The following is a 24,688-nucleotide window of genomic DNA, read 5'->3' on the forward strand; positions in this document are numbered from 1 at the left end:
TTGCATCTAGGATGATACATTTTTGTATTATGAGGAATAGTTACACTTTCAGGATGAGACGTTGAGATTGTCAGCTGCTAGATTATCAGCATTTCCCATTTTGATAGCCAAATGAGCAGCATAGAAGGATATGTAGGGAGAGGGGCAGACAGAAGTTTTAAGGGTGTGATCCATTTTTAAACACAGAGCTCTTCATTGTATTTTATAAGCAGCATGGTTAGATTGGAAATGTTATGAACTCAAGTTGAAACTATTCTTATACAAAAACATGGAGTGCAAGATCTACTTTGCTTATCATGTTTTAGTCTTCCAGACTTTCAGCAAATCTGGAAACACTGGATCAAGTGTCTTCATCTGCCACCTTGTGGTAATATGCAGCATTTTACCAGGCTTTTGGGTAAAACACATTCATTCCTGTCCTTTGAGTAATAAAAATGTGTTAGCTACAACGATACAGAAACCAAGGCTGAAATGCTAGGATATTTTGGGGCTCACAGAAGACTCCAAACTTTTGCTTTCTCTGGAATGGACTAGAAATGCTTCATAGTCATTAACAGGTGAGAGCATCTCTAGTGGTTTGAAGAATAGACAGTGATTCAGGAGTACTTGAGTTCAATTCCCAACTCTTCTACCATCTGTCTGTCCTCTGCATGTAAAATACTTGGAGATCCCCAAGTACTGAAATTACTAATGTATGTGCATTAGCTTGGAGCAGGACAACATGGTTTTCACATTGCTGCATGAGAGGGCCTGCTCCTGTGTCTCCCACAAAGTGATAAGCAGCTTTCCTTGTTATTAACATAAGGTACTCAGCTCCTGGCAGGATGAGGCCTTCCAGTCATGTTTGGGGTTATTCCATGGGTGGGAATAAGTCCATTGTAGATGTGTCCCAAGAGGAAAGGAGCTGCTCAGTGCATCCAAATGACTAATGTTTAACCAAAAAGTAGTACTGAGAAAAGCCTGGCACTGTTTATGCACATTTTACACCATAGCCTAATTGTTTTAAAAGTAATTTTATCCCAGGGTCATTATACCAGAAATGGAGACTATTTCCCAACAACCAGCATCCCGAAGGAGAGCTATATGGCCAGCTTGGGTTGAATTTACTGGTCTCTCTCTTCTTTTCACCACTATATTTTAAACGGCACTACAAAATATCACTCAAAAACAAACACCTATTGATCCCCAACTCAATATCTTTGTATAGCTAGACTAAGCTCTTCGGGTCAGGGCTCCTCCAGAGCTGTCTGTCTAAAGCACCTACGGACATGGTTGGTGCTACACAAATGATAAATAGTAATACAATAATATCTATTGTATCTATATCTATCTATAATATCTATTGTACTCTACATGAACATAAAAGAAAAACTCAGCTGTTTTCACTCCTTGATTATGAAGAGACTACTAAAAACCTACAAAAATAAGAAGTCCTGGTTCACACAGGTATAACCAGGAAAGCAAAACACTATTTTTGTATTTCACAAACAACATTCCACCTAATTTAGACTTCATGTTTACTCTGCCCGAATTATACTGGACTCCTGCATTGTAAGGCCACAATTAAGTACACTAGAGCACTCTGGGTAGATCCTTGACTTTCCTCTGTTTCCATGGCAATAGACTTGAATCAGCATCTCAGATTCATTACTGAAACCACATAATGGCAAATAACCGCTCACTCTTGGATAGCTCATGTCCTGAAATGGAAGCAATCCTAGCTGATATTTCCTTAGGAAGAGCTGTAAATATCTGTAAATAGCCAAGGAAACAAGCGTATCTTTTCTATCCAGACTTCATAGCCTACATAACAATGAAAATACCCTCTCTTCCCATTTATTTTGCTACAACAGTATATAAGAAGCATAACATCAATTAAACTCTAAAACCAGAATGGGATAGACGATTATCTTGGATTCTTTCAGCCCACATACTCTCATGATCTTGCAGGAGCTGGGGTTTATTTATTTATTAAATAGGAAGGATGGTCTTTTGACTAAGGCGCCAGATTGGCATTCAGAAGACGTGTTTTATTCCCCACTCTGCCATAGGATACCTGTGAGATCTTTGGCAAGTTACTTGGTGTCTCTGTGTTTCAGCTCACCAGATACATATAATCTGATAAATATATAAAATCTGAATTAGCACATCCTTACTTACAGCCTCTGTGAGCAAGAGCTTTTATGGAGCTTCCAGCAGAGACGGACGCTGTCCTTTTTAGCAGGAACCACTGCCTTGCACAGAATGTGAATATCCCACTGGTATTCTGGTGCAAGGAAGAGTACTTTGCATCTCCCTGCATCAGCAAGTATAAATCCAGCTCATGGTTTTGTATTATATGCGGAACCTGAATGTGTTTACCTGCATGTCTGAGTTAGTGAAGCTGCAGGCAGACAGGTAGTTTGTGTGCATTGCAACAGATTTCTTCTTTGCAGCCATATTTTCATTTTTATCAAATGTCAGTGGATACACAGAACACTTATTATCCAGGCCACTAGAGTTAAGAATTAAAAAAAAAAGAGAGAGAAAACATTAATGACAAGAAAAAGTGGGATGAGAAACAAAGGTAAGGGTGAAATATACTAAAAATTCTGCAACACCAAATCCTTACAAATGTAGATTTCCATTCCATTACACCACCTGGGATTCCCATATGCTAAGGGAATCCCCAGCTGCTTCTTTATGGCAAATGTATGGCTATTTTGTACTGCTTGAACAGCTGGAAGTGGGACTGAGGACCTAGTCCCTAGTATTTATTACATGCATTTAATTAATAAACTGCTTTTTACTGAACCACAGTCCATCCAACATTTATTGACAAGTGATCCAGTAGTAACCTTGCAGCTAATCTTTTGAATAAAGTCAAATTGCCATTTTTCTATTGAATTACATTTTTAGTATTACTCTCATGATGTTACCATTTATCCAACGTACTGAATTTGGCACATCTTCTATGGAAAAAGACATATAGCAACTGATGGCTTAAAGATAATACTTTCAAAATAACTTGAAAATAGGCAGCAGAAATAATGACTGCGTTGCTGAAAAAGGGTTCTTTGGAACAAAGTATTTAACATTTGAGGTTCCATGATCTAATGATGAGATGACAAAAAGCAGCAGTTCAATTTCTGTGTGTACTAAATTTGCACATAACTTAATACAGTCTTAAGGCCCTACATGCCCTTTATCTGCACATACTGTGAAACTCCCTTTGACACCATACTGCATATTGGATCAGCTCCCACTGGCCTGGAGCAGCAAACCGCGGCCACTGGGAGCCGTGATCGTCCAAACCTGCGGACGTGGCAGGTACGCAAACCGGCTCGGCCCACCAGGCACTTTCCCTGCACAAGCGGCGGAACAAGTTTGGGAACCACTGGCTTATAGCATCCAAATGATATCACGGTCAGTATTTGTTAAGCTGTCAATCAATTCCAGTGATGGGTAAAGATGGCCACATATAAAGATTTTTTTTTAAATAATACTCATCTGATTAAGTTGGATAGTTGCTTTTTCCTGCTAAAACTACTAAATATCAAGTCTTTTCCCTAGGATTCCAAATTCTAAAGCATTCTTGAAGAAAGGGTGGGAGGAGAGGGGAAGGGAAGAGCCAACATTTTAAAATATTCCCCCAGCTCCATAACTTACATTTACTTGGGACACAAGGTCATAGCTCCTCTAGTTTAAGAAGTTGCAAGAGCTTTTACTTACCCACAAGCAATGGCACATCCAGATGGGGCATATGCACATGCCATCACCCAGGTACATGGCATAGTCACTGCATGTTCCTGAAACATAATATTCTCCTTACATCTCAAGAATCAACTTCTGAGTATATTATCATGTCACTAATTGGTGTTAACATAACCTTACAGAGGCCGAAATGGCTCAAATGCTGTCATGACCCCTCACTGTATTTCATGAAAATAGACGACAGATCAGAAACCATACCCATTTTTTAACAGATTTTTGCTCCTATACCTGAACAGTGGAGAATCAAGCTGTAATTCATGATCAACCTTAATTGTGAAAGCAAGAGAATGTATGAGGATGAGAATCAAGCCACAGTTGCCAAGTCATGCATTTCTTGGTACCTCTAGCCTTATTTCCCAGCACAAAGTGACTGGCTGTGAATTACTCCAGGACAATTGTGTAAGATGCTGGGCACCTGCAAGGGCCACTTTAGAACTCTCCACATTTTGTATGGTCAGTGCAGCATTTGTTCAAAGGTATGTTGCACCGGCCTGTTTTTCGAATGCCAATGACACTCTTTATTAGCTATAGCTTCTGCTAAGGCTATGCAGACCTGAGCCACACTGGGAGGGAGCAGCATCGCTCATGCAGGAACATCTGGGGACATTATGGCTAAAGAAGCCAGGAGAAAACACAAGGGGTCAAACTATGCCAGGGCACGTGCTTATTCATGGCACTCACTACAGATATTCTATAGGTGTAGTCTGCACGTCGCCAGCCCTGCTCTGCACAGGCCAGTGCCCAGAATGATGACATGCTCACACTCCAGCTGGAGAGCAGCATGTGGGAAGCTTACACTGCCATGCACTTAGTGCCCAGGCAGTGGTGCCGGGAGCTCTGGTGCACCTGAAGAAGCTAGAGAGAGAGAAGGGCTTCCACTTCTATCTCTAGCACATCCGTGCAGGGCAGCCATATTTGGCTTTATATACAGAAACTGCAGAAGTCCACTTACCTTGTTGGTAGTGAAGGAATCCCACACTATCACCTTTCCATCCTAAATTCAACACACAATGGAGAGAGGAATTAGGGGCTTCAAAGTGTACGTTCACTCCCGTATTTCAGAGATCTGGGCAAAGCACTGCTGTTAACTTCTGTCCCACATGCCATTTCCCCAGGAAACACACACCACCTTTCCAACACTGCTATTAGCAACAGTGAAGTGTGCTATGAATCAGAGACACCGCATAATTAGGCTAGTTATTTCTGTAAATGCAAAATGACACTGCACAATCCACCTCACACTGATGGCCAAATGGAATCTAAAAGGCCTATGTGGAGACAGATACCCTTTGCTCCAGTGTGCCGCTGGAAAATCAGTCTTAGCACTTACGACTCTCTTTAAAAGACCTTTCCTTAGCCCTCAGAGAGAGCAAGACCCTCCATCTCTGGCTATGTCTACACTATGAGCTAGGGGTTAGACACCAACTTGCACTAGCTCAGTGAGTGCTCGCGTGAGGATAAATAGCAGTGTAAACGCAGTAGCACAGGCAGTGGTAGCAGTGGCATGGCTTACCCATTCCCAGTACACACCTGCCTGAAACTGGTGAGTATGTACTTGACACAGCTCAGCCATGTCTCCACTGCCCCAACCCATGCTGCCATGGCTACACGGCTACTTATAATCACGCTAGCTCGCTGAGCACTAGCATGAGTATGCGAGTACGGGAATCAGGCACTAGCTCACAGGGTAGATGTAGCCTTTAAAAGAAAGGAAGGAGCTGTCTTCAACACTTATCATGGAGATCATCTTCTCAAGAAACAACCACCAGGATGAATTTTTATTCTCCTTCTTTTCTCCTATAAATGAACTTATCCTAGCTCATAATTATCTTCTCAGTTACACCTCCTCTTCAGATCACTCTATTTATCTTCCTTTCCCATTCCACCCTTTCTCTGCTCCCCTTTTTTCTACTACTCTTATTTAACCTTTAGTTGCCCACTTAAGCAACCTGACAAGAACGAACATGCAACCAATAGTGTGCTGCATAATCACCTTGTTTGTGTGTTGATGCCAATTACCTTTGGCTGGCATAATATCCTTTAACATTGCAGTCTGGGAAGAATGAATTGTTTGTTTGCAACTAGCTATTGTTATTGTCCCTGGGCTCATTAATTTCTTAAAATAGAAGTTTAAAAAAAAATGCAAAATGAAATGATCTAAGTGCCATCAAAGAGAAAACAGACCTCAACGTGTCTGCAGTGCTAATACCTGAACCCCCAGACTGGTTCACAGAATCACCGGGTGTGTTTTTTTTCAGGACACATATTTTAAGGTGGAATAAAGCCTCTCTTTTTTGCTTTCATACCTATACACTCATACTTTCACTTCAAAAAATAGCTTACTAAATGTTCAATCTTTGGTCTCCTGGCTGAGACCTCCAAGAATGGTGCCAGACAGCAGTAACCCATGGTGGTTTGTGATGCAGATATCCTATTCTAGCCTGTAGGCCAGGGGTCGGCAACCTGTGGCACACAAGCTGATTTTTGTTGGCACACGGGGCAGGCTGAGCCGCTCAGCCCACCACTGCTCTGGTGTTCCCTCTGCTAGACCCTTGCCAGCCGGGGTCCCACCGCCGGTCCCTCTCAGCGCCCGCTGCTGGCCTGGGGGAAGGAACCTCAGGCTGGCAGCGGGCTGTGACCCCGGCTGGCAGGAGCTGGCGGCCGAAACCCCAGAGCGCGGGCGGGCTGAGCCGCTCAGATTGCTTCCGCCATTCTGGGGTTCCTGCTGCTGGCCCCTTGCCAGCTGAGGTCCCACTCAGCGCCCGCTGCTGGCCTGGGGGAAGGAACCACAGGCTGGCAGGAGCCAGCGGCAGAAACCTAGAGCGGCTCAGCCCGCTGCCATTCTGGGGTTCCCACTGCTGGTCCCTTGCCAGGCGGGGTCCCACTGCCGGTTCCTCTCAGCACCCGCTGCTGGCCTGGGGGAAGGAATCCCAGGCTGGCAGTGGGCTGAGACCCCGGCTGGCAGGAGCCAGCAGCTGAAACCCCAAAGCAGGGACGGGCTGACCTGCTCAGCCCCCGCTCTGGGGTTCCGGCTGCTGGCCCCTTGCCAGCCGGGGTCCCCGCTGCAGCCCCACTCACCTTGCTTCCGGTTGGAGTTCCAGTACAGCCCCCCTGACAGACAGGGTCCAGGCTTCCAGCCCTGCTCAGCCCTACCAGCCCCCAGCGCCACTCACCTCAGCTGCCGATCTGGGATTCCAGCCGGTTAACAACTGATCACTCAGAAGCTGGTGTGCAGCTTAAAGTATCCAAATAGGTGCCACCAGTCATTGGAAAACTCAGCAAGGAAAATCAAGGGCAAGGCTCACACTAAATTAATAAGATCTGCATTTTAATTTAATTTTAAATAAAGCTTCTGAACGATTTTGAAAACCTTGTTTACTTTACATAGAATCATAGAATATCAGGGTTGAAAGGGACCTCAGGATATAACAGTAGTTTGGTTATATATTATAGACTTATACAGAGACCTTCTAAAAAACATTAAAATGTATTACCGGCACGCGAAGCCTTAAATTAGTATATACATGAAGACTCAGCACACCACTGCTGAAAGGTTGCCGACCCCTGCTGTTGGCGGTAGATTGAGACCAGCAACTCATTTCATAGAGGCCAATGAACAGTCGTACGATGTAACAAGTTCCAGCCATTACCATTCTGAATGTGAACCAGTGACCTAGAAGTGAAAGGTTTTTATCTCAATACCTCCCCCATTCCCCTGTACAACTTTGTGACATAAGACTGATCTCAAACAGACTTAATGACTGTTTATCAAAATGTCCAAATATTTGTAATAGTTCTAGCTGGCTGAGTGAGGTTGTTTATTTTTAAGGCCACATCCATCTTCCAGACCACACAAAGGATTTCACGTTCACAGATCACACTGAGACCTTTCGAGTAGAATAAGAATGTTTTCCGATCTCTCCATCCCAATTCTTTCTCTTCATATGTTAATTCAAATGATGGGGTGAAGTGCTGCATACTGACTGTCCAGAGAGAATACGATGCATCTGATCCCAAACCAGCTTGCTGTAATACTGCATATGTAATGTGCTAACATACTCTGAAAAAATTCTGTATGAAAAATAGATGAGAGGTCTTTAAGGTCTCACCTCCAATAGGTGTGGTGATGCTTACCAGAATTATATTCTTTATTCAGTAGTCTGGTTTGTGTTCTCTGAACAAATATGTTGCTAAAAGAATCCTTTAGGCATCATGAAAGCATTTAGACTAAACTCAGATTTCATTTCCAGTTAACATTACCTAGTGTAGCTCTCTGAATTGTGCCTGGCTATTACTGACTTTGAATAGCACCTACACATTTCCTCACCTGGGAAGAGCTCACAATTCGTCTTTTATCTTTGCACCAGTCCATGCAGAGGACTTTATTACCATGGCCTTTCAGAGTTCTCCTGGTCTTCATCACAAACTGACCTAGGGCTTCCACACGTTCCGCCACCTGATGAACTGTGGAGAATTAACCATAAAGAGAATCACCAAATGTTTGCTCCATATTAAAGCCCTAGGCCTGCAAACATTTAATACCCATGAGTGACTTTACCCACATGAGTAATTCCAGGTAGCACAATGAGTCTATTCAGGTGAGTAGTTAGTCAGCTGAGTGAGTGCAAGATCAGGCTCGAAGTTCACTTGAAGCACATCTAACCACCACATGTATAGTATTCTTCACTGAAGCACAGCAATTAGAAATAGACGAGACCTTAGAGGATGCCATCGAATCAAAACATCTGCCATACCAGGTTTTGTTTGTTTGGGGGGAGAGGGTTGTATGTGGGTGTTTATTTTACAAAAATTCATCTGCATTATTTAGGACTTTTTTACATTTGTTCAGAATTTTTAAAAAAGTTTGAAAAATTATACACGTCATAAGATTTTGGAGATCTCACTTTTTAGGGCAATATTTTGTCTCAAATTATTGTTGTGGTTCTAAAATGCTCAGAAAGTGCTTTTAGTGTTATAAAAAATTTTTGTTTGTTTGTTTGTTTTTTAAATAATTTCAGTACCAGCAACGTGAGGGCACTTTAACGTGGCAGCTCTGACCTCAAGGTGCTATAGGTACTGCACTTCAGTCAGTTCAGAGGTTTGATCTCCACTGGAAGCCTTGGGAAGTCTATGTGCCAACCGCAGGCATTATGCTGAGTGGCTGAGCAGTTTTTGTGACAGCATCGTATCTTACGACATTAACCCGCATCAGCATAACAAAGCCTTTGCACTTCACTTGATTGGTGTTTGAATAATAGCAAGTGTTTATTTCTAAAAACATATGATTCTGTGAAACAGTTTCCATTCATTGTGGAGAATCCTAAGTAAAATCCTCCAGCTGGAGTTCTCACAATGTTTTAAGTTATTTCTCAGCAGAGTTTCCATCTGCTGTTTCTATAAATAATCTTAGATATCCAACAAGACATGGCTGTAAAAATGAACGTGCAAAGGTACCTCAGTGTGAAACCCACCCCACGGCAACTGGCACAGTTCAAAGCTATCTTGCACCCCTGAAGCCTCATGCTGAGGCTGTGGGGGGGGGGGAGGAGGGGGAGAGGCATCAGCTGAGAACACTAATTTGTTTCTGACCAGTGATGTTCATTCTACTAAGGGCTCAGCAGGAACATGCTGTCTCTTTTCACACAGGAGCAACAGGACTCTGTGCTGGCCCCACGTAACCAGAGTAACAGGAGGAGACATTGTATCTGTATTTATGTGGATCTAGTGCAGGGGTGGGCAAACTTTTTGGCCCAACCTGAGGGCCACATCTGGGTATGGAAATTGTCTGGCTGGCCATGAATGCTCACCAAATTGGGGTTGGAGTGCGGAAGGGGGTGAGGGCTCCAGCTGGGGGGTGCGGGATCTAGGGTGGTGTTGAGGATGAAGGGGTTGGGGTGCTGGAGGGTGCTCTGGGCTGGGACCAAGGGGTTCAGCGGGCAGGAAGAGGATCAGGACTGGGGGAAGGGGTTGGGGTGCAGGGGGCTGGGGCTCAGAGGTGCAGGCTCTGGATGACGCTTACCTGAAGTGGCTCCCAGAAGCAGCAGCATGTCTCTGCTATGGCTCCTACGCTGAGTCGCAGCTAGGCAGCTCTGCTGCGCACTGCCCCATTCGCAGGCGCTGCCCGTGAAGCTCCCATTGGCCAATGGGAGCCGCGGGGGCCACATTTGGGGTGGGGCAGTGTGCGGCGCAGAACCCCCTGGCTGCCCCTATGCATAGGACCCAGAGACGGGACATGCTGCTGCTTCCAGGAGCCACGCGGAGTGGCCCCCAACTGGAGCGCCAGAACGGGACAAGCTCCAGACCCTGCTCCCCCAGTGGGAGCTTGAGGGCCGGATTAAAACGGCGGGCGGGCAGGATGTGGCCCGTAGTTTGCCCACCCCTGATCTAGTGGCTCTACCACCTTTAAAACACCTGACAAGGAGGAGCATGGAGGAATGGGGCTGCTACTTGAGCCAGAGGCTGGAGTAGGAGTCCTAGGAGGTGGTGTGCTGTAAAACGGCCTTGTGCCCGAGGCCTGGAGACCAAAAAGGGCCTGACCCAGAGACACGCTGAAGTGATCCAGTGCTCAGTGTGTGTCAGTTGCCAGTGGGTTGCCCATATCAGCCACTGTGATCAGCTAGAAGAGACAGCGCCTGATCCAAACACACTGGAATCAGTGGAAAGACTCCCATTGACTTCAGTGCAATTTTGTATCTGGCCTTTCCTCTTTTAGCTCAAGTGATTTGGAGCTGGAGCTCTGAGTTGAATCCCTATCGTGATAAGTGATTGCCCTGGGTAGCTGTAATCGCCATCGATGAAAGTTGTGGGTAACAGACCCTAAATTGCAATTATATTAATGTCAACAGATCCCTACATCACAAAACTCACAGCTAAAATCTTTGTCCTGTGTTAAGCAGTGATGGGAAGGCATGCGAGCTAGGAAAGGATGGGCATCGGTACCCTACAAAGATGGCTCTTTAGCTTACAATCAGCTGAGCAATTTCTGCCTCTCTAAGTCTGAAATTGATTTCTAATGGATTGGCTGTTCAGTAATCATCTTTCAAAACACATCAGCCTTGCAGACTGTGCCAGAAACTGAAATAATGCTCTTAGCTACAAACACTGCCCTATAAGACACTAACCCTCACACAGCAAGGGAACGAAATCGCTGCCCATTATTCCTGACAATTCGTCCATTACAAAACGATCTTCAGGAGGGGCTAGAAGCAATGTAGCCTTTCCAAAAAGTATCAGCTAAACCCATTGAAAAACTACATCCCCTCCCCCTCTACCCCCATCAAGAGAAGCCAATCAAATGATCTACTGAGATCCTGAAATAATACAATCAAAATACAAATACTGGAGATTGTTACGGCAACTGGAAGACTAGGCTGAAATTCTTGTGTCCAGAACTTATCAAATAAAACAAATCTTTTTACTGCCAATAGCCTACATGTTTCCTTTCTGTTAATGCAACATAAATTCGGCAACACTGGCTATTTTAGTATAAATAACTCTCTTAGCACTCTGATCCCTACAGACTTCATAGGAATATAACAATTCTGAAATATTTATAATATTTGTAAAAACACTATTGCAAACTATGGACCTGACCTTGCAACCCTTACTCAAGCGAGGAGCTCCACTGCACTGACCAGGACTATTCCCAAGAGGTAGCTTGTGTGAGTAAAGGTAAAGGATTGGGCCCATAAAATTCCAAATATGACTGGATATCTTTCTATAAGGTATGCTATAGTTAAACAGAAGTTTTGGGACTTGATGCAGAAATTATTGAGTAAAGTTCTTTGACCTGTTATGCAGGGGAGAAGGGGTAGGGGGAGGAAAGGGGACATGTCAGATTAGATGATTATAACAGTCCCTGCTGGCCTTGAAATCTATGAATCAAATAGACAAAATAATTGTTTATATTTTCAATCTGAACTTTTAATTGGTGTAATTAACCCTGAGAGTTCTCCAGACAGCAAATCAAATCAAAGGGTAGGACTTCAGATGTCTAGTCACATTTTTTCCACAGAGCTACAGTTCAAAATATAATTGAACAAAGAAGGGAAACGCTATTAAGGCAGGCAGTTTGTCTTGGGGGAAAATGGGAAAAAATTATGATTTTGTCATGGCAAGAAGTGACAGTCATTATCTTACATTTCAAAAAAGGAAGTTATTTAATTTATTTCCCCAATAGAAATAGCTGTTGGAAATAGTTTTAAAGCACAGAGAGACCAAAAGCCTCAACACAGAACTAAATCTATAAAAATAATGGAGGAGTTTTGCTCAGTAGTGGGCACACTAGAGTGAAAAAAAATTACTTTTAAAGGGGAAAAATGTTAAAAGTCACACATTTTGTCATGGAAGTCAAACCCTGGGCAAATATGCAGCCTTAATAAAACAAAATTTGGGAAAACATTTATTTACAGATCTATGAAGTAAATGAAAACATGTGGAGAGTATTCCACAAACATCATGAGACCTACAATTAGAGTATGTACAGTTAAAGTTAAGCATATGCTTTGTTAAATAGAGATGATTATAAGCATGTTTTGCTGAATTGAGGCCTCATTGCTCATACTGTAGAAATTATACTGCAAGACTATTGATTTATGGTAATGTTTCTGTAAGGAGGCCATCTCCATTCAAGGATTCCTGTTAAAAGGACATTGACAAAACCTATGATAATCAAATTTAGGCAAGAAAATGACTCATTTACCACAGAAAAGTAGCAGGTGTATTTTTTTTTAAATCTGAATTTTACATATACTCACTCCTGCCATTCCCCTGGAGTAACAAACAGTGATTGCATAAATCACTAGATATTGGTTTGTATCCCCTTTCAACACAGACTTCAAAAACAAAGACAGGAGGAACAAAGTTGTAATAAGCCCACAAAAGTTACTGGCAAAATCACCCCTATAGTACAAGAAAAATGTTGCAATTTATACCTATAATAAGAAAAGTACATAATAAATAATATTACTATTAATAATAACTAATAATAGTGTCTTGCATCTCAGGGATTTCAGGTTAACAAGGTTAAATTATTTTGTATTAACCAGAGTAAAAGGCGAGGGTGGTGTAAAATTATGCATGATCATGTATTTGTATTGCAGTGACTAGGGAGCTTGCTTACGCACCGGATTAATGTCGATGACTTGACACCTGAATTGCTGGGAAGTTTTAGATCAGAGCTAGGGCAGGTTTGGGGTTTTTGAACGCGGCAATGGCCCCCTTTGGAGCCACGCCGCAGGGATGAAATGCCGGCTCAGTGGAAACCTCCCCACGACTCCAAGGCCAGGATTTCACTCCGGCTGCTGCCGCCACCAACCGTGACCAACGTGAGCGTCAGACCCAGGGATGCTACTGAATCACAGCACGCACTGAGCAGCAGCAGCCGCCGCCGCAGCAGCCGCCGCTCCCCTCCCCCGGCACAGCGCACGAGAGGCGCTCGGGGAATGGCTCAGGCCCAGCGCTCAGCAGGGTAACGGGGTGCAAAGGGCGCTCGCGCCGCTTGCCCATTGTGCGCGCGCGGGCCCGGACGGCTGGAACCCGGGATCCAGCACCTGCCCCGCGCTGGGGGCGCCGCTCGGCCCGACCGCGCCCCGGGATGCCCGCGCCGCCCCCCTGCAGCCCGTGCCCCCCGGAGAGGGGGGCTGCGCTGCAGTCCGGGCCGTGCCCCTCCCCAGACTCACGCTCCACATCGTGCAGCTTGGCCCGCTCCTCCTCCAGCCGGCCCTTCAGGCTCTCCGCCTCGCTCTTCAGGGACGCCAGGGTCTCGTTCTCGTGCAGCCCCTCGGTTGCCATCTTTGCACGGCAGGAAGCAGGGAGAGAGAGAGAGGGGCGGGGAGGAGGGGTTTGAGGGCCCGGCTTCCAGGGATGCTGCCGCAGCTCCCGCCGCCTGAGCAACTGAGCCTGGGAACCGCACTGGGCTCCCCCCGCCCCCCTCGCACGCTGACGTTCAAGGCCAGGCGGGCGGCTCGTGCCGCTGTGTGCAGCCAGCACCTGCCGGCCCAGCACCGTGCGCCGCGAGCAGCCCGGTGCTGACACCTGGGCTCCGGGCTGGCTGCTCCTCGCCTCGGCAAGAACTGCGTGAGACCAGCACTGCGGGCTCTCAGATACGGGCACCAGGAAATAGTTGCCGTTTCATTCCAGGCTGCATCTGAGCCCCCGGATTTCATCGCAGCACCGGCTGCTTGTGCAAAGTGGCTTTCCCAGATTGTGCAGAAACTCGTGAAAGTTGCACGATTCAAGGCACAAGTTGATCCTCATCGCAGCGAGATTTTAAAATGCAGAGGCTTTGCTTCAAAACCAGGACCCGTAGTCAAGTTACCAGGCCTGGCAGTCGAGGGTCCCTCCCACCGACCTCTAGGCCTCCTGCACCGCCATGCCCTTTGGAGACCGGGGCTGAGATTTTCAAAGCTGAACAGGGGATTTGACCACCTAGGAAGCCAGAGCTCGTAGGCAGCAGTGAAAATTTCCATCCCAATCTCCGTGTCTCAGTGGAATGGGGATAATAATACCTACCCTTTCTCTCTGAAGTGTTTGGATGCATCTTTGATTGAAAAAAGTTAAACGTTATTACATACCACAAAGTAAATGTATTTATTTCCCCCCACACACACACACACACCATTTTGCACAGCTCCATCTTTACTTGGGGGTTCTGTGCCCGAGATAATTTAGTTCTTCTGATGTATTGAGGCTGTAACTGACTGACATTTGCAGGAGACAGAGGAGCTGCAGGTGGGCTTTGCAGTCTTTCTGCAAAGGGAGGTTCCTGACCATGGCCTCTTCTGCTTTTGTTAATTGTCCTTGATCTACATGGAGTAACTTTGTTAATATTGACTCCCATTGTCTCCAGCAGGCAGAAAATAGACAAACTAAGTGACTATTGTTCAACCTGGACAAGGGCCAGGATTGAAAAGTGAGATAAGAAAGTAAGTGCAGCTGCTTTGTAGCCTGTGTGCACCTCCTGGATGCAGTATTAGGCCCCGGAGAAAATAAAGCCCTTTTCACACTGTTTAACAGCAGTACACCAGTGGGTTCAGTCTCAGTCAGTTTCTCTTATAGGTGTGTATGCCCTCTAGAGTTAGCACACAGGCTGAGTGCAGAGGCAACATTCAGTTCTCCCCAGAGCAAAGGGTACTTTGGCAATAGTTTCCAGCACCCACCCACTTCCCAACTTGTACCTACTCATTGGAGAATCCAGTACTTTTAAAGTGATACAAAGAGAACAAAAGCATCATTACTAATAAGCAAGACAGTGACAGGAAGGTTCTAGCCTGTGCTAATTTGGTATCTGAACAATTAAAGCTGTTTATATGAAATTCAAGAATTTGAATATTTGTTTTGACCTGATGAGGCAATAGGGGGAGAGTTGGGAGAATCAATTCCATTTAACAAAGGAATTTGCTCTATGACAGATGCCCAGGTTTTGAATTGCTAAGGTATGTAAATATCAAATCGTGGGCCCACTGAAGTCCATGGAAGTTGTGGTACTGAGTTTTACAGGAACAGAGCTAAATCTGGAGTGCAACTGAGCAGGGCCGGCTTTAGGCCTATTCCACCAATTCCCCCAAATCGGGCCCCACGCCTAAGAGGGCCCCGCGCCCAGTGAGAATCCCTTCCCTGGCTAGAGGCGCCTTTCTAATTTTTACTCACCTGGCAGTGCTCTGGGTCTTCGGTGGCACTTCGGCGGCGGGTCCTTCGCTTGCTCTGGGTCTTTGGCGGCACTTCGGCGGTGGGTCCTTCAGTGCTGCCGAAGACCTGGAGCGAGTGAAGGACCCACCGCCGAAGTGCCCCCGAAGACTCGGAGCACCGCCCGGTGAGTACAAGCCCCACGTGTTTTTTTACGTGTGTGTGTGTTTTTGTTTTAGTCATCCCTGCCGGGGCCCCGTCGAAACAGTTCGAATTGGGCCCCGCACTTCCTAAAGCCGGCACTGCAACTGAGTGCTGCTGAGATATTGCTTGCATTTTGGGATAGTAATGCCAAATCAGTGCCCCATCCTGCCTGCCTTACTCACTGAATAAGTAGATCTCTTTGTGCAGCTGAGCCTCTCCTAGTAGGAGCCAAAAGTCAGCACTGAAGGCATCAGTCATTGGAAGCGGGGGTGCTCAGCACTGCTAAAGGTCAGTCCGAAAGTGCATATAGCAGATATCAGATTGATTACACTTGGACTACTCCTGTAAGTAAAAGTTGCAGGATTTGGCCCAGAGGATATTGGGTCCTGATGTGGATAGCAGAAAGGGGGGTATATGCATGGTGCTCCCCTAAATGAGCAAGTGGATGGGGATGGGCAGAATTCTCTAGACCCAAGCTGTAGAGAGAACATGCTGCAGCTTGTAAAGAATTGATGCAGCACACCCCCATACAGTGGGAAAAGCGAGTTTCAGAGTTATGCTTCACAGGGGTGGGAAGTGGACATGCATCAACTGCAGCTCAAGCTACTAAGTACACTGGTACACTTCTTTCATGAATCGGAACTAGAAGAAAAAATTAACTCACCTAGCCAAACCCTGGCCTATTAATACTTGTGCTATCATTAACTAACCCTGCAAAAATAACAGGTTAGAGCAGATCTAGTCTGGACATGGTATAAAAGCTCCAGATTTGGATGACAAATATAGAGAAGAACATACAGTTGAGTCGCAGTTTTCAAAAAAATGCCACATAAGAATGTTCTCATTTAGTAAATGTCTAACTCAAGGCAGCTTGTCTCTTCCTTCCCATAAAACCCATGTCTGCTAGAGGCAATGTGTTTCTAACATTAACAAATAATACATTAGTAATTAATTATTCAATAAAATAATGAATATTAAGCAAGTCATTAGCCTATGTTTGCAGAGTTCATTTTGCTATAGGAGTCTTTAATCCGAAATGGGGAAAGCAGCAATTAAAATGCCACAGCCCCTAAATTCCAAATGCTTTCAGATTGAGTCAAAGCACCTGAGGATCTGCCACAAGGGCTCCTAAAGTCAAATGGAGGTTAAAAGGGACCTGGACAGTTTTATAGACAACAATACCAAAGCCAGTCTTTAAGCTTATGTTCAATATTACACAGTTGACCAAGTCCATTATAGGGGGAGGGGGTTGATTTGCCTTCCTCAGAAGCATTAAGGAAGGATATTGGACTTGAAGGGCCAACTGCCTGATTCAGTATGGTAAATTTGGTGTAGAAAGTATTCTGGCCTAGTAGTTAGAGAAGGAGACTGGGAGTTAGGGTTGTATTCCTGATTGTTCCACTGATTTTCCATGGGATTTTGGGTAACTCATTTAGCCTCTATCTGCCTGCGTTACTTAGCTGTAAAATGCAGAGACTGGTTGATCCAAAGTTCTCAAAGTACTGTATGGATCTAAGTGACTATATAAGTGCAAAGTACTATTGTTTTTATATTGTCAGAAGAAAACCACTGGAGTTAAGGCTGCGTACATATCAGTAACTTCAGGGTATAAACATTACAGGGATGTGGTAAGTATTCCCCAAACAAGCATTACAAGTCCAGGCAATTCAGAGTTAAGGTTAAACGCAAAAAAAACCCAAACATCTTAAGGTCTGGAAGTGCACAGTAAAAGCATCCAAACAAACTCAGCTTCACTCAGTAGTAATGCCATGCAATAATTATACAGTTATGGTTAGTGCTAAGTAGTGTTTATAGCCACAGATCAGATTAAGCTGATTTTAAAGACATTAGATTTTTTTCATTTATTTTCCCCTTCATGGGGCCACTACTAAGGTTGTTTGGGTGCCTTAACTACTCACTTCCATACTTAACCATTTTTTGCTTTCTTTAACCTTAACTCTGATCTATCTGGGTTTGTAGTGCTTAGTTTGGGGATAATTGTAACATCTTTGCAATGTTTTTACCCTTTAATTATAGCTACTCTCAACCTTAATGCCACTTGAGCAGATTTTTTACCTGGGAATTTCCTCAATACTTTTTTTTTTTTATTATTAAACTTGCCCTACATAAACACTAAACAAGACATGCAAACAGAATATTGCCATAGAATATTTTTAACGATTTGAACATAGTGTCAACACCCTTAAATCTTTTCTATTTTTAATGTTAAGTTTTAGGGTCAGATTCACCAGGCCACTTTGGCTGCTTTACCCCTCATTGGAACAATGCAGACCAGGCGGAGCATAATGGCCATTTCTCCACAGCTCCTGGCCTCTACGTGTCACTGCTCAGACACATCCCAATTCCCCCCACTTCTGCCTCCCACATGCCCCTGCTCAGACACACACCCGTTTCCCTCTCCCCCAATTTTGCAGGCAAGGCACCAACCATGTTTCTCCTCTTGCCTTCCCTGTTGGTAGATCTTGTGAAATGGAGAGTTTTTTTTAAATAATTTTTGGATTAATAGTATTTGCTGCTGCTATACTTCGTAACCAGAAAACTACTTCCTCAGCAGGACTGACAAATAAGGTTCTTTACAGAGAGTTCCATATCTCTGAGTTCATTATCCTGCTGCCATCTCCTATTGTTCTCAGTGGAAATGAGGCTACAAAGATACCACCTACAAAATGGCCACCCCCACCCGCTGTTCCCAGTGAGGGTGAAGCCAAGTTGCTGCAATGGAAGCTAGGCCCCATTCCTACTGAGAACAATGGGAGATGGCAGGTGGTGTGAAAGGAGGCAGTATTTTGTGTGGAATTCCCTGCAAAACCCTGCTAATCCAACTCTACTGAAAAAAGAACATTCTGTTGCGAAGAATAATGGGGGGGAAATCATTAAGCCTAAAAAAATGTGTCTTCAAATGTGGCAAATGCTCAATGTGTGTGGACTATATGGGAAGCTGATGAGTCTGCATTAAAATCATTTGGTGGACAGTAGGAGAAAACGGTCCGACAAGATGCTAAAAATCTTGAAGGGCACATTTTAAATCAAACTAATTAACTGATTTACTTGTAAATTCTCAGAAAACTCATTCTATATTCAAGGGGCAAGTGCTGTAATTTGGGGAAGGATACACTATATTCTTCATATGTAGGCATGGGGGAATCCCTGCTTTACATGGAACACTCAACAGTGGAACCGTAACTTGTACGTCTATCACGGAACAGTTTGGCCAGCTTTTCACTCTGAATAGTTGTCATGATGAACAATAAGAATGATTGGATATAAAATTATCCTACAAGAGTGAAAAAACAAAAACATGATGCACGGTCCCTTTTGGACATCTTGTGTTCACCATAAATCCCAAAACTAGATTGGTAAAGAAAGACCTCACAGATAAAGGGTGACCTAGCATAAAAGCCAGTTCGCCTAATGGACTGAACACATGACTGGGAACCAGGAATTCTGAAATTCTGTAGTCCCGCATCTGCCACTGACTGGCATAGCTTTGGAAGAATCACATAGGACTTGATTTTTAAAATTCCATGTGAGCAATTGAGTCCTATATTTATATCTGTAATTAACTGTTTGTATCTGGAAATCTGGTAATTGCATATGGAATTGACCAAAGACACAAAATTAACTAGCCAGTTATGCCCACAAATTCCTGATTTCTGTACAGTCATGAAAAATGCATTGCTAAGTAGCATTGCACAATTAAATTCTTGTGCATATTTTCATGTACAAAAGCATGCAGGCAATTTTAAAAATTAGATCCATCATCAGTTTGCAGCTAAGCTTCCCTGTCCGTGAACCTACATTTTCCCCCTAGCTCATTAGTTAATGCTTGTACAGAAGTTAGAAGATGCAAAGAGCTATATAAATGCCAGTTATTGATATGAAAGCCTTTATTGCAAAACAAATATGCACAAGCAAGATGCAGCAAGCCGTGGTACTGTTGCCAGTGATCATTCTCCAATTTTAATAGGGAGCCTAATGTACCCTGTGTTATGAGGAATGAGTGTACTGAGGCAATTCTTCCTTAAGCATTAGTTTGCTTCCACTTAATAAACTCTGTTATGGCCTAATTCCAATCAGTAAGATTCTGCCTTCTACAGTATGAGCAGCAGAGAGAAAGCTGCAAGAGTCTTACTATGGAAAACAGTCGCTTACTGCAATTTCAGCAGGGGTTTATCAACTCCTTAGAAAAACAATTCCAGTAATCTGGTATTTACCCACTGTTGGCCAAGTAGGACCCAGATAAAGTGGCATATTCAAAGTCAAGAGAAGCAAATGGATAGAGGAAGCAGAGGTCTTTTGTTTTATAGCCATTATATCTAAACATATTCCCCATCAGTTTGAATGTATTAGAATGTGGAAGGTTTCAGTAGATAATCTTTGTTCACTGCATCATACACAGCTGCTATTTCAGCATTCTCACTCTCCTCCAAAGCTCTGACAGTGCTTTATAAACACAGCGAACTAAGCCTCACAACATTCTCATGAGGATCTTTGTACCCACCGCTGAACTGCAGCAACGTGACATTGCTCAATAACACAACACAAGTTCAGGGTAGGAAGCAAAGAAGAATACTTTCCCCAATGAATACTACATGGGGAATTCAGACAGGCAGAACATCATTACCTAATATGGAACTTGGCCAGGACACACCAGTGTGACAGTACCCTTTTGGTAAGAATAGGGATGTAACCTGGCTCCTTACTGGCCAGTTGTGTTCATAGCCTCATTTTTGTGCTTTATCCAGAAGACAGGACCTTCTGACTGCACAGGGCTCTTTGCTACAATACCGGGACATTGACTCACAATTAACTCAGAGGGAAGGAAAAGCCACCTATAAAAATTCTCCAACACCAAGACATCGGTGTTCCTTGTCAGGCCTCCATCCAAGTACTGAAGTCACCCACACCTTTCTAGCCTGTGAGAAATGAAATGATCCTTGTACAAGGTAGTATGGCAATAGACCATGTAGAAGTTCAGGCAGGTTGTGGATCACATTCAGGTTCACTGTGGTAGTTTAAGAAAGTCATATCTACTGGTCTCTTATGAAACAGCTACTTACAAAAACCTCATGGGGTTTCATCCAGTGGTTATTTTTTTAAGGCTAATGGGCAAAACTGAGGTCTGATGTAATTCCACTGACCTCGGTGGAGTTGTGCATGGCTACACCAGGGCTGAATTTGGTCTGGCACGTTTTACTTGCAGAGTTAGCGTGTGTGATCTTTTACCATATATGTGAAAAAGCAGATAGCCGCTTTCCAACAGGGAGCAAAAAGTTGTCTTTGCCCCACCCCCTCAGAATTCCATCAGGTGCTCCCCAACTGTAGCTGGGGACTGGGTCTCATGGTGTCATAGCCCACTAATGTCTAACTGAACACATCTGAGAATACCTCGGACCCCAAATTTGCACATTATTTACTCTTGTGTTCTCTCTGGCAAAGGCTGTAACATACCATTTCCACACATAGCGAACAGTAGTTGAGTTGTTCTGATTTGATGTAAATTGCCCTGAGGGGTTTCTCTTTGGAGCACTTGTCACAAGGACCAAACACAATTGCCAAAAAGGTCTGGTCACACATCTTTGCTGTGGGACGGACCTGAAAGAAACAGAGGAGAAAGGAGGAGTGCATTGCAGTCACATGACAAACCTTTCCCCGTATTCTCCCAGTAGCTAATGGATCTTAGACAATATATAGACAGCTGTAGGCTGGATAATCTCTCAGCGGCTTATCTCTAAAGCTTGATAAACTGTCACTAGCGCATGCCCTGTGGATGGTATTTTTATGAGGAAACAAACAGCAGCACCCTTTTGTTATAGTGCAGGGGTAGGCAACCTATGGCACGCATGCCAAAGGCAGCACGTGAGCCGATTTTCAGTGGCACTCACACTGCCTGGGTCCTGGCCACCGGTCTGGGGGGCTCTGTGTTTTATTTTAAATGAAGCTTCGTAAACATTTAAAAAAAAACCTTATTTACTTTACATACAACAATAGTTTAGTTATATATTATAGACTTATAGAAAGAGACCTTTTCAAGAGGTTAAAATGTATTACTGGCATGCAAAACCTTAAATTAGAGTGAATAAATGAAGACTTGGCACATCACTTCTGAAAGGTTGCTGACCCCTGTTACAGTGCATGGAATATTTTTTCTATTTGTAAGGTCTTATTCTGGGTTTTGGCTTACGTAATGGCAACAGAACGTTAATCAAATTACATGTAACAATGGATTAAACTTCAGAAGGGCCTGGCGTTTACCAAAACTGATTGCTTAAAATATATGGTGGAAAAAACAGTCTGTTCTATTCATGACCATTTTCAAAAGTGAAAAGGTCCCGAATGATCTCAGTAGCTGTACAAAATATGAATAACAATGAGATGGTTTGAACAGAAATTGGCATTTCAGGATGCTGGAATGTTTGGAACCCATGTTTTGTTCATGGAGCCAGAGTCATTGCTGTGACTGAAGACGTTTAAAGAACTTTCCCCATCTTCAACAGGGAGTAAAAAATTACTGCTTTAAAGGCGGAAAAATGAGACAAATGCATAGAAGATTGTCATGCAAAATAAGGGACATTGAAAATTGTAGGCAAGTAAAAAAAGACCTGATTCAATATTCTGTGAAAAAATAATAAAAAAAATGTTACACAGACGTGACACGAGATTAGTGTTGATTACAATATTTGACAAGGGCAAAGCGAAATATGACTAAGAAAGCGAACTCACATTTTGCTAGTTGTTTCATTTTGCATTAAAACTCCCCCTCTCTTGTATTTAGGGCCTGATCCTGCCACTCATGCTCAGATTGAGTTGCACTTTTCTCCTGAAGCAGTTCCATTCATTTCAATGGATCTACCAGAGGAGTAAGATATTAACACCCAATGGGCGAAATCCTGGCCCCACTGCAGTCAATGGGATTTCACCCAAAGCATGTAAAAAGGGCAGAAACCAGCCCATACATTATCTAAAATGCATGACATGATGATTTTGCAGTTTGGTAAACTTTGAACCAAACACATGAATTCAAATGGGCTTATTTCCCCCATTTAATGAAAATGAACATCGTAAGTAGCATTAAGGGAGGTTCTTAATTTAATATTTTATGAACAGTGGGGTTGATGCTGCAGCCTGCCACTCACACAAGTAGTTTCTCTCATGCAAGTATCCATTGCCATTAGTGGGACTACTCATGTGAGTAATGGCTGGCAGACTCAACCCCATGGTGATTATACTACTCATTATACTGGAGACCAAAGGACTCTGGCCAAAATATTCAAACATGGGTGCCTAAAGCTAGACATTTAAATCAAGGTGCCCTGTTATTCAAGGGTGCTGAGCATTAGCAGTCCCCGATGAGGGCAATGGGAGCTGCTGTTGCTAAGTATCTATGACAACTGGGCCACTTTGGGTAGCTGCCCTAACATGGATTTAGCTGCCTAAATGTAGGCACCCAGGTTTGAAAGCACTAGTTATGTCAGGTTTTGATTGAAAAGCTTTCCCTTCAGGAGTAGTGTAATATGAAAGTATTTTAACACTCTACAGTAAAAAATGCTGAACAAAATAAAACCACTGGTGTTAAAGAGACATATTTATTACACACACACACACAAAATTTAATGAAGCAAAAGCTTTTAAACATAAAATGGGCAGCATTCATCCTTAGTGAAACTCATGAATTCAAGGGGGTTATGCATCAAGGATGAATCAGGCCCAATGTCAATGTCACTTCAATAATTACTATACAATATACAGTACACATGGATGAGAAAAGCTAATAAAATTCCCAGTTAATTAAGAATTAGTATCAGATATTGGTATCAGGACCTCATCTGATAGTTGACATTCTGATAAACTAATTTGCAAATACAGTGCCCTTTGCAATAGTTATTTCCCTACCGTTTAAACAGAGCTGGCTGCAAAGATCCCAACTTCAAACATTCTGCTGCACCATGGCCTGAGATTCTTCAGATGTCATCAAACATTTGTGGTAGCCCTTTAAAAAGGGTGACCTGGTGAAATACACATTACCAGTGTGGTACTTGCAGAGCAGATATTGTATGCTAAATGTTGCAAATGAAGATAGAAAATTACCTACCTCTTCACAGGACAAACACTGGACACTTCAGAAGAGGAGTAAATAAGCTGTGTGTAACTGGAAGTGTAGAAGGGCAACTTTAATACAAATAATCTACTTAGAGGGGTATTAAAGCTCAGCTTCTAGTTTCCTATTGTACGATCTTAGTTCAGCTAATGCTGGTTTACATTCCAAGGGCTAGAGGTTTTACCCACAAATCTCTGGACAAACCTCCCACTGACATCTATGGGGATTCAGACTAATGAACAAAGTAAGAGTAGGACCGTGCCTTTTAAACAGACCAGGTTTTGCTCTCTCTGCTCCTTGTAGTTGCCAGTATTTTAGTTTCCAAATGTTAAAGTTCAAAAGAACTGACTGTGTGAAAGGCTGCATAGTATCTTACCAACCACTGCAGATGCCAGGTTGCCAATGTAAATTCTCCATATATTTTCCTTCAAACTTTTAATGATAATTAAGGCAAGGAATGGTGGAGGAGAAATGGGAGAAGAGACCAACTCATTGATGTAGACAGGAGCCTGGAAATTAAAAGGAGCCAGGCTGCAAAAAGAATTCCAGGAGACAATGTAACTGTGTCACCACATACAGTAAGCATGTAAGTGCTTGAAATTGTATCCACTGAAGCCACTGGGAGTGTGGCCATTCATGCCCACAGAGATGGGGCAGTCCCTAAGAGCAGAGTAGTATTACCCACCATGAGGCTATTATTTCTGCCTTCTCTCCCATTCTTAGACACAGATCCTTCCTTTGAATAAAATCAATCAAGATTTTCTTCTTGTTGTACCATAGTGTTTTTTTTCACTCCTAAGTCTGGGAGAAAGAGTTCAACACCAAATTCCCACATTTCCTCCCTGTAAAATGACTTCATAGGCAGAAGTTAGTATATGATATGCTTACGGCTTCAGATGCTCTTGATAACTAAAAAAAAGTATGTAGGTTACAGCAACCAAACTAGTCTGTTTCCATAATAATATTTATTACGGAAATTAATTAGCA

The 24,688-nt window shown here is 43.6% G+C and overlaps 1 protein-coding gene across 2 annotated transcripts in view; it reads right to left on the minus strand.

Moving 5' to 3' along the window:
• GNB5 (G protein subunit beta 5) overlaps nucleotides 1-13,771 on the minus strand; it is a 28,063-nt gene extending 14,292 nt beyond the window's left edge. Inside the window, exons 1-5 of one of the 2 annotated variants that reach the window (XM_044980922.1) lie at nucleotides 13,434-13,771; nucleotides 8,081-8,217; nucleotides 4,706-4,747; nucleotides 3,712-3,788; nucleotides 2,362-2,494 (exon numbers count right to left, since the gene is read on the minus strand). In XM_044980922.1, the coding sequence (XP_044836857.1) occupies nucleotides 2,362-2,494; nucleotides 3,712-3,788; nucleotides 4,706-4,747; nucleotides 8,081-8,217; nucleotides 13,434-13,545 (501 nt within the window). In that variant the 5' untranslated portion in view covers nucleotides 13,546-13,771. Of the gene's footprint in view, nucleotides 1-2,361; nucleotides 2,495-3,711; nucleotides 3,789-4,705; nucleotides 4,748-8,080; nucleotides 8,218-12,878; nucleotides 13,019-13,433 lie in introns of those variants that run through there. The other variant, XM_044980924.1, reaches the window with a different exon arrangement.
• Nucleotides 13,772-24,688: the final 10,917 nt, after the last annotated feature.

This window comes from Mauremys mutica, chromosome 11 (genome assembly GCF_020497125.1).
Source record: "Mauremys mutica isolate MM-2020 ecotype Southern chromosome 11, ASM2049712v1, whole genome shotgun sequence".
Classification (NCBI taxonomy): domain Eukaryota; kingdom Metazoa; phylum Chordata; order Testudines; family Geoemydidae; genus Mauremys; species Mauremys mutica.